The sequence below is a fragment of the Ictidomys tridecemlineatus genome, chromosome 2 (genome assembly GCF_052094955.1).
Source record: "Ictidomys tridecemlineatus isolate mIctTri1 chromosome 2, mIctTri1.hap1, whole genome shotgun sequence".
Classification (NCBI taxonomy): Eukaryota; Metazoa; Chordata; class Mammalia; order Rodentia; family Sciuridae; genus Ictidomys; species Ictidomys tridecemlineatus.
Genome location: NC_135478.1, coordinates 179690904 through 179701783, shown reverse-complemented (window position 1 = coordinate 179701783; position 10880 = coordinate 179690904). Strand labels below are relative to the sequence as shown.

At 37.3% G+C, this 10880-nt stretch overlaps 1 protein-coding gene across 4 annotated transcripts in view; it reads right to left on the bottom strand.

The window, feature by feature from the left end:
* Positions 1-453: 453 nt before the first annotated feature.
* Positions 454-10880, bottom strand: part of Znf800 (zinc finger protein 800) — a 47998-nt gene continuing 37571 nt past the window's right edge. For 3 of the 4 annotated variants that reach the window (XM_078040282.1, XM_078040283.1, XM_078040281.1), the window contains exon 6: positions 3471-3772. In XM_078040282.1, coding sequence (XP_077896408.1) covers positions 3613-3772 — 160 coding nt within the window. In that variant the 3' untranslated portion in view covers positions 3471-3612. Of the gene's footprint in view, positions 3773-10880 lie in introns of all 4 variants that reach the window. The other variant, XM_078040284.1, reaches the window with a different exon arrangement.

Sequence of the window (10880 nt, the reverse complement as noted above, 5' to 3'; positions counted from 1 at the left end):
GAATAGAGATACCAAAAAATAAACAATAAATCCAGAAAACACTCTAAGTATATGTAAGAATTTAATATTTGACAAATGAGAAATATTCAAAACAGTAGAAAAGAGTTTTCAATAAATGATAATGTAACAACTAAATAAATATTTTGACCCTTAATTACAACTATATCAAAAATAAATTCCATTTGGAATAAAGATTTGAATCTAAAAAACTAAAAGGAAACATAGACATATATTTATATAACATTGGCACATATCACCAAAAGAAGAATTTTTAAAAAGATTTATCTAAATGGAAAAATGCAGTATTTCTGTATATCAAATACATCATGGATTAAATTTTATATATCTGAGAAGGAGCAAAATGTCTGCAGCATACAGAAGAAACAAATGGTTAGTGGTTTTATTATAAAAAGAGCTCTTACTAATCAATAAAAAATAAACCCTTCCAAAAAATTAGCTTATGCATTCATTCATTCCTTAAACAGGTATTTATTGTACATTTAATACATGCACAATATTGTGTTAGGGGATGAGAAAACAATATTGAAAGATGTAGACATCTGCACACAAGTCTCTTTCCTCAAACATTCTAGTAGGGAAAATAGACACCCTGCCCCCAAGAAAATGTAAATAAATAAATAAGGTTACAAATAAAGAACTAAAATAGCAAATGGGAAAAGAAAAAGGTGGGTACTATTTTCAATAGAGTGCTCCGGTCAGGCCTTTCTTAAAATATTGTATGAGTATTCATCTGAAGGATATGTTTTGGTGGGGGGAAAAGTGGCTGTGAAGAACAGCATGAGCAGAGAGATCAGCATTTACGAAGCCACTGAGAAGGAGAAAGGATCTTGGCATGTTGAAGGAACGAGTCTGGATGATCATGAGCAATAAGGAGAAGATTACAGATGGGATTGGAGACATAGGTATGGATCAGATTGTGTAGGGCTATGTTAACCATGATATGGGATTGATTTTATCCTTTAAGCAACAATTTACTTGATTCAATTTAAAATAAAGGTCAAAGCTATGACTTAATAAAAATCTAATGAAGTGGGTCAAGAGTAAATGATCCCATAAGATTGGCTATTATAGTAGTTAGGTGAGAAAAAAATATTGATCAGGACTAAGAGATGGCACTGAATTTGAAAAGAAGTAGATAAGTTTACCAATTAGATATGTGAGTCTAGAACAGAGATAAAAGGTGTAGGTGGGAAACATAAATTTGAAACTCATCTTGGCATTAAGACAGTACTTAAGTCTATGAAAGTTGGTAAGATTCCTGGGAAAGAATACAAGAAGAAGAGAGAAACCAGAAAGGAGTCAGCCCTAACTTTTCAAAATTAGAAGATGGGAGCAGAAAACTGGGGGGTGATTAGTGATACAGAAGGAAAACCAAGAGAGAATAAGGGCTTAGATATGGAAAAAAAAAAAAAAAGAACATTCACAGAAGCTCTTTTGTTTGGGTGACCCTAACAAGGGCATGGTCAGTAGTAGTACTGGGAAGGCAGCATCCTTGTGGACTGAAGAGCAAATAGAAGGGCTGGGGGTTGTGACTCAGTGGTACAGCACTTGCCTAGCACATGCAAAGCCCTGGGTTGGATCCTCAGCACCACAAAAATAAATAATTAAATAAATAAAATAAAGGTATTGTGTCCAACTACAACTAAAAAAAAATTTAAAAAGCAAATAGAAGATTAGGAAATACAGACAATAGATAATGACAATCTCTCAAAGAAGTGTGGTTATAAAGAAGAGCTGAGAAATGGCTAGAGATGATAAAGATGTACATAAGGAAAGATTTATTTAAAATGAAGGACACTGGAGCATGTGTGCAAGCTGATGAGGATGATCCACTGAGGAGAGGGAACTGATGACGCAGAACAGAGAAAGGGAAAACCTAAAGAGCAAGTTCTTGAAAAGTCCAGAGGGAGTGGTATCCTGGTATCCTAAGCACAGGAGGAGGAGCTGTCTTTTGAAGCTTCCTCCAGAGTTATAAAAAGGAAGAACTGGTTCCCAAGAAAGCTGGGTTGGAGGGTCTTGTGGTGGGACGATGAAGAAATTTGTATGTAATAGCTCCCATTTTCTCAGAAAAAGATAAAACAGGGAGGAGGAGGAGATCAAAACATTTTGAGGAGATGAAAATATAAACAGTAGTTTCAGAAGTGGGAAACAGACTACGTTGGGAACAACACTACCAATTTGAGGTTTGAGAAAATGGATTGAAAATAAGACTAGTTCACTGAGTTTTGTGATTTTCTTTTAAAAAAAAAAAAGTGCTGAGTCATCCTAGTCAGGTCCAGGCAAAGCAGATGGTAAGGTTCATCTGGGGTTGGGTTTTGTCCGGAAAATAACTTGGAGGAAACTGAGGTTCAATAGTGCTGAGACCACTGCATTTCAAGGAGAGTGGTTATGATGATGGGCCACGGAATCTAGGCTAGACAGGACATGCACCTAAGGCAAGGGCTGATTAATAATGGAACGTGTGAGGTTAATGAACCAGCTATCAGTGAGCAAAGAATCCAGGATAGGAAATAGGTGATTAGAGTGGAATGTCTGACAATGTGTTAGTTCAGGTCATAGAAGCAGACACCACAACAGGGTTCAAGGTACAAAAGTTCTATTAAGGGGTTACCCTGTGAAGGATAAAGGGAAAGAAGCAGGAGGGTGAGGGGAAGAAGGGCTCATACCAAAAGGCAGTCTGAACCATCTATGAAAGGAGAAAGGGGGATTGGGCAGGAAGAGCCTCAGACTGCATGCAGCACAGTTCTAAGAAAGTTCCAGTCAGGTGTTGAGGTGTACCCAAGCCAAAACTGCTCATTAGAAGAGTCCTGCATCTCACATGAATGGGCCATGACCAACGTTCTAATTATGCTATCACAGGGAATAGCACAGGAGAAGCACCACCTCCATGGCAACCCCGGTGGATAACCCTGAACAGGCAGGGGGAGCCACCAATCAAGAAAGCTACCTGGGGCAAGAGACCTGAAAGGTGCATTTCCTTGGTCTCCACAGACAAAATTCTAAGGAAGATGTAGTTTCTAACGATGACAAAGTTAGAATCATGGGGGCAAGGGCTGTTTCTGAAGGGAAGAAATAGTCTTGGGAGATGAAGTTATAGGAAGGTGGCGGGGAGGACTGAAAGCTAGAGTTCAAATTGTGTCAAACACCCCACAGTCGCTGGGGATTTAGAACGTTATTAAAACAATCTTCTAGAGGACTGCAGCAGGAGCGGGGGATGGTTGGCTGATGACAGGGCTTGAGGTGGAGAAGACTGAGGTGGGGTGGGGGAGATGACCTTGCAGAACTAATAACGAAAGAAACTGACTATGAATAGGAAGTACATAAATTACCACCAGGAAGGAAAAGGAATGTGCGGTGACGAGATTCTCCAAGGAGCTGGATTCTGTCAGGCAAGCGGGAAGGAGTAAGGTGATGACTAGCACCGGGGCCGCCCCTCCCGGCCCGGCCCTAAGGCACGTTGTCCTGAGGGGCTGGGGCAAAGGACTCTGGGGTAGACCCGGCAGGGCGAGGGGTGACGCGAGGTCCGAGGCAGGCTGGGGATCGCGGGCTGGCTGGCGGCTGCGCTGGGCGGCGTCGGCGGGTCGGCGGCGCTCAGGGGACGGAGGGCCTGCCGAGGCCGCGCGCGTGCTGGCGCTCCCGGGCGGCGCCGCCGCGGAGCTTGGCTCTGCAGCTGGCGGCGGCCTGGCGCGTGGTGACGGCGCCCGCGGGCGGGCGCAGGGCTGCGGCGCTGCGGGGCGACGGCTTCGCCAGGCTTCGGCCGGCGGGCACGGGCAGCAGCGGACCCCAGGGAGGAAAGACAAAGACACGCCGGTTAGAAACGCGGAGGAAACCGCCAGCGCCTCGCAGCTCAGCGGGAGCCGAAACCCTGGCCGGCGGCGAGGTGCAACCGTTGCCCTCAGGTGTGCCCACGTGACGGAGCGGTGGAGGGCGGTACCCCGGGGTCTCCCACGACACTCCCACCGAGTGTGAGGACTCATCCGGACCCCTAGAGAGCTGTGCCCTCGGCCCAGGAAGTCCCGTGCGAGCGTCCCCTGGGGAGTCAACAGGGAGCGCGCACGAGTTCAAACGAGGCGCCCTGGGCTTCGCTGCAAGAGCAAAAGGAAGGCGAAACCGAGAGGACTGGGATCAAAAATGCAAAGTGTTCAGCCAACTAAAAGGCCTTAGTTTCTTCATAGAGTGGATACTAACCTGTTAAACTAATGCTGTGAAATAATGCCCAGTGATACAGGGAAACATACTAAACGTGACGGGAAAACGTTTCATCTCCCTCTGTTGTGTGTGGATGTGTGCACTTATGTGTTTATACATGCAACACACATGTATAAAACAATGGAGAAAAACAAACCAAAATGTTAAAACAGTCATCTCCAGGCCGCAGGTGATCTTCTAATTTATGTCTCCCAAATTTTATACAATAGGTTCATTTTATCTATATACTAAATAAGGAATTTTTCTCCATTCTTATATACCCATTGACTTTATCCCAATTAAAATTTTTGAAAATAGTATTTTTATGTTGTATACAGAAATGGTGGACAGTAAAAGATTTTCAAGAATGGATGGTCCACAGGGCATGGTAGCACACCCCAGTAATCCCAGCGACTCCGGAGGCTAAGACAGGGACAGGAAGATCAGTTCCAGACAGTCTTAGCAACTTAGGGAGGCCCTAAGCAATTTAGCCAGACCCTGTCTCAAGATAAAAATACAAAGGGCCGGGGAAGTGTCTTAGTGGTAAAGCACCCCTGGATTCAATCCTCAGTACCAAAAGAAAAAAGAAAAACCCACAATAGTCATGTACCTTCCTCAAAAGTTCCTAATAAATCAACATCACAGAGTAATTTATCCCTTAATAGTTAACACAATTAAACCAGTATCTTTTATGAAGCCATACTTTTACTCTGTTATTGTCTCTATTACTTTCTACTTTATTTTTCTGTAAAAAAAAAAAAAGTTTCTGGACTTTTGAAAGATGTAATTTGATTTGTAATTTCCACAGACTTGGGAAAACAGTTTACTAAAAAGAGAAAATTTTACCATATTTTGGAACGTGTTTTAGATAATACCAATGTTTTATAGTAATTCAATAATTTTCTCTTTACTCTGTTTGAAAGAATTCAATAGAAGCAATAGTAAAATGTTACAATGAACTTGGGCCTGAACTTAATATTCTCCTCTTTCAATCATAATGAATTTAAATTTTAAGTTATTAAAACCTAGGGAATCTGTTTCGCTAAACTTTATTCCAGGAAAACACCTAAAGGGAATAACAACAACATAGGGGGTTTAATAGAAAACACATAAGTTCCAAAGATACTTTAAGTCAAAGTTACCTCAAAATTGTCAGACTAATTTATTTAATGATGAGCAAATAAAAAATTAGATGTTTATGGGAATGCTACTTTGCTGCTTAAATAGATGATCAACTAATTAATCATGATGACCTGCAAGTTTCTTTCCCTCTAAATGTACTAGATAGAATTATCATGTCTGAGGAATACTTTAATAAAAATTATCAGAAATAAAATTTACAAAGAGAATAATCCTAAGAGACCAATAGTTTGTATTAATTATTCCCAGAAAAATGAAGGTTGTAAGAGTTTGTTATAAGCCTTCTCTCTCAAAAACCTTACTATTCACTAAATGACTTTAAAACAGGATTAAATATAGATAAAACCAAGAAGCATTTATTAGCAGTACTACAGTTCTGTTTTCATGATCATACAGTGATTCCAACTTAATTCAACATTTTTGGAATGCCTGTCTTGTTTTGACACTAAGCTCAAACACTAAGAACAAAAAAGATAACACAAGGTTCCTACCTTTGAGAAGCACTGCCTAGAATATTATTTTCAGATCATTAGGGTGACTCACACCTGGGAGCTAACCTGAATCCCCATATCACCCTGTGATTCTACCAAAGCTTTTCTTCCCATACAGATGAATTTTCTCATTTCCTGTCATTCCTTTGCTCAAATTCACCCAGAGCATCCCACTGACTCCACACTAGCTAAATCAATTGTTGTTAGTTAAGCTTTGAGGGGAACCAAGGACCAGCCTGAGACTCTGACTAAAATGTGGCCTTTATCTTTCAAAACCATGTACAGAAATGCTCTGGAAACTAATTTCTTGAACATAACCAATATATAAAAAGCAAAACTTACAAGGAATTATGCTGGGCATAATCCTCCCTTACACTGTTATTTTTTATGAAAGAAAAATTACCTCTTGGAAAAAGTACATAATTTTAAAAAATTCTAACTTCTCAGTACCAAATCTCAATGATATAGGTAAAATGAGATAAAACTGTGATATATATAACCTTTGACAGAGGGAACATTTAATTCATCTTTGATAATCAATTGTGACTTTTCTCCCCAAGGCAACAAGTGTTGAAATCCTTAATTCACAAAGGTAAATCTGTAATCTAGTTCTATGAACTAAAGCAGAATTCCATATAATCCTTTGCCAGATTAAAGTAGCCTTGTATAATGGAACACCAAATTCCTTCAAAAATTTCAACTTATCAACTCAGCCTTCAAGTTCAAATAAGACTTCTGGAAAGTCAGCAAATTTCTGACTAGTAGAGGAAAACATCATATTCTATTCCAATTTCCTGGCAATACCTCTTGGAAGAATGGTGACATCTGCTGATACAAAAAGTAATGAGGCCCAATGACATGCTCAGGCCGTTCCTCTTTAAGCAGCAAAGCCATGCTGTGTACCTGACATTCCAGGTGTACCATCTGCCCTGAGTGCTAATATCACCCCCCACCTGAATATTTTCAGTAAGAGCAAGAATGAGAGAGTACTTTGAAATTTTGACAGTCTTCAGCTTCCAAAAAGTATTTAAAAACAGATTTGATAACATCAGAAAGCACATAGAAACATGAAGCTTTATGTACTAAGAGGCATCTGGTAAGTTATGAAGAGCCCTAACTCAATTTTCTTTCAGAGAACACGTTTAAGAACTTTGGGATAAATTATTTGATCCTCCATTCCCCTGACATATGCTATTTCTCATTTGTATGCTTTCATTCTTGGCATTTCACCCATTAAAAAATGTTTTCTCCCTTTCTTATATATTCAAATGTTGTCCATCTCTCAAGACCAAGACCAAAGCTAGTCTCTTTAATTTTCCCTGATTACTGCAGTCTGAAATAATCTATCCCTCTTCTGAACGTTTATAATGGTTCTTCTTAGATTTTCTCAAAGTATGGTTTCTGAGACCACTAGCTTTAAAAATGCCCCATGATCTGTATTTTCACAAACAACAGAAAGAACTGATGTCAATTTGTCCACTGTTTTCCCAAATCTATTTTGCTGCTCTTAAAAGGATAGCTCATTCTCCTGATGGATGGAGAGAAGACTGTCTATTGTTGCCAAGATGACTAGACTGAATCATTTTCATGGAAAAAGTTTTGATTTGTCAATAATGTACTTATCAGATCTGCAGTTACTGTACTACCTCCACCCGTGGAATTTCAATCATTACCTTCCAATGCCATGGCAAACTTTCTAAGATGCTGCTACCATTCTCAAACTAACTTTCCACCCTGAGAATTTCAGCAGAGCCTGTAAAGAAGGTAAACAGTGAGACAGAAAAACTCACAACTAACATTATCTACTCAAATAAAGATACAAAATCAAATGTTTCTGGAGGCAAGCAGTAACTTCAAGATCATATCCTACAACAGACTCACACTGCAGATGGAAGAACTATGGGAAATGGAAAATACTGTAAAAGAGGACCAAAAATAAAATAAAATAGACCTCAAATCATGCAGAGCCAAAAAATATGGTCCCAATTAGCTCACAGATTCAACATTGAGGATAAATGAATTAAGAAAGTAAACAAAAATAAAAATTAAAAGCATAAAAATAATTCAAAATGCAAAAGATGAGATGGATGGATGTCTACAGATATGGTCTAAAAGACTGTCTTTGACATTACAAGTAACAACGTGAGGTAGACTCAGGTACCAGTTATACTTAATAAGAATTATAATCTATTAGCTGTATGTTAGGCATTGGGCTAAATGTTTTACATACAGTAGATCTATCTTATAAATAAAATCAATTGTTAAAAACTCTGAAAAAAATGTGTTAAAAACAATAAGTTACACCTCCATTAGAAATCAGGAAAGCAAAAGATGGTGAGTTATCTGCAGCCTGATCTAGCAGAAAGAATGCTCTGAAAATTTAATATATGGTCCAAGTGGCAATTGTATTTCTATGGGAAGCGGGATGTATCACATTGAGATCTGATTCAATGCTCATCATGCAATCTTCCAGATATATTTTTTCTGTAGATTTGCCTATTGGGAAAAAATGAACTGACCCACAAACGTGAGAAGCTATTGTTCCTGAAACTTCTCACTGAAAATTAAAGAACTGGCATGGTGGAATTTATTCATCAGTAACTATGAGGTAAGTGACATGGTCCTTTGGCACCCAGTCACCTCTAGATGAACCAATAATCAGGGACATCCTTAGAAAATAGTGGCCATGTCAAAGTTATCTATGAGGCTGGTCTGGCAGGCTAGCCTGCTCTATCCTATTATGCAATTTCTTTGAATTACCATTCCATATGATTTTACACATGCATTCACCATGCACATATAAAAATGAAAGTCATTTCTTTAGAAATGAAAATGATGGAAAAGACAAAATCTAGTGTTTTTTTTATGTTCCAGAGCACCACTTTGTGAATTTAGAGTTTAGTTTTGGAGAAGGCTGAAAGTATTCACTTTAAAAATAGCACCAATAAGTATTTGTTTTGCTCATTAAAAAAAAATTAGCAGGGCTGAGATAGAGCACTTGCCTCGCATCTGTGAGGCACTGAGTTTGATCCTCAGCACCACACATAAATAATTAAAGATATTGTGTCTATCTACAACTAAAAAAATTTTTTTAATTAGCTACCTAAGCAAAAGGAAAAATTAAAATAGAACTTAAGACATATAAACTTTCATCACAGAATAAATATAAATATCAAAACGTTTCAGATGTCCTCAAATATATGCAAAACATTCTTACTCAGGGATTGTTTCTGTATAGGATATTTTGTCAGTTTTTGTTTTTTTATGTTATCCCCATAAAGAAGAGATCTACGAATATAGCAGAGTTCGAACATGACTTATCACAATTCTTGACAAGACTTTAATTCACTATCTTACACCAAGAATTCCAAAGTCAGAATGCAATAAGAACATTAGGACCATGTGTCCTAAATGTTTGAGGATAACACTAATGCTATAAATTTTCAAGACATAATCATATTTGTTCTACTACTGAATTTTAACTATTGTGATGGTGGTGTGACAATATACTTTTAGTCTGATTAACTTTTTTTCCCAACCAGTGATTGAAATTGTAAAAAACACTACAGTATTTTCACACAGAATTATCCAGTAATATAAATACCATAAGTAACACAGAGAAGAACTATAATCTTTAGGAAGAATACAGGACTACAAACTAATTATCTAAAATAAAATTAAAGTGTTAAGTACTTAAGTTCTGTGAATCCTATAATGGACATTTGGCATGGGACACATTTATTTAGGATTCATCTTTTGTGATGGTCCCAAAGATCTAAAAATCAACTAGGTATAACAAGCTCATTAATCTCTGAAAAATAAAGCAATAATTGCAGTAATAAACTGACCAAAACAAGAATGATCAAAATTAAGAGTGTATTTTATAAAGATAATCATGAATTATATCAAGAGTATATCATTACAAACTTATTTTAGAAACAAATGAAAAATTATCTTTATCATTTTTCATATGAGGTTGTAGATTCAAAAATTTAGAAAATAAACATTTGTGATTGATATTTATAACAATGTTTCTCATTGGCCCTAAGATAAACTGTGTTATGCATACCATTTGTCCACATAAAGACTTTTATACAAATCTCAATGTAAATGATTTTCCTAAAAACTACATCTCTGCATTTCTTTTTTAAACTGAAAAGTAAACATCCCAATTAGCTATATTAGTAACTAGCAGAAATAGCTACTATATAAACCTCATTATTTGTTGACTTCAGTGTGATTTATGATAAAACAAATCAATGACCATTATCTGTCTAAAAGAAATGTGAAATAATACTTATGTTAAACACAAGGAACTCAACCGATATGCCGGTAATAAAGAATTATTTAACAGTCTGTTCATGTTAGCAAAAACCACTTATCCAAATAATATGTAGTACACTAAAATGGAAAGTTCATGGATCAAGAAATAAGAATGCCTGCATTCTACAATATTCAGATATATTATTAAGTGAAAAAGCAAGGTGTAGATAAATGTATACAATGTGCTACCACTTATGTGAAGGAGAATGTATATATTTATATGGGTTTACAGACATAAAGCAGTTCTTGAAAGTCCTAGAAACTAGTACACTGCTTGCCTCCAGTAGGAGAGGAATGGAAGAACTGAGAGATGAGATAGGAGCAAACTTACCTTTCACAGTACACCTCTTATTTATTTACTTTTTGTCTTTTTTTTTGTATGTACATATTATTACCTAGCTGGATTCTGACTTCGTCATTTAATTATTAGTGTGACCTTGTACAAGCACTTACCTCTATTTTTTCCATTTAAAATTAAGTTATACTACATCTCTAGATTTTCCATGTACACATCAACAGAATTATGGCTCAAAAGAAAGAATATACAAAATGCCAGGTGGCAAAATAAGTATAAGCCTTACTTCGCAGTGACATACATAACAAGATATTATAATTATTTGTACTTCTGCCTGCTCCATTCCTATCCAACTATAAAAATGGCATAGTAAGCAAAAGAGTTGGGAAAGAAAATTCATGTTTGTGAACTTGACAATGTTT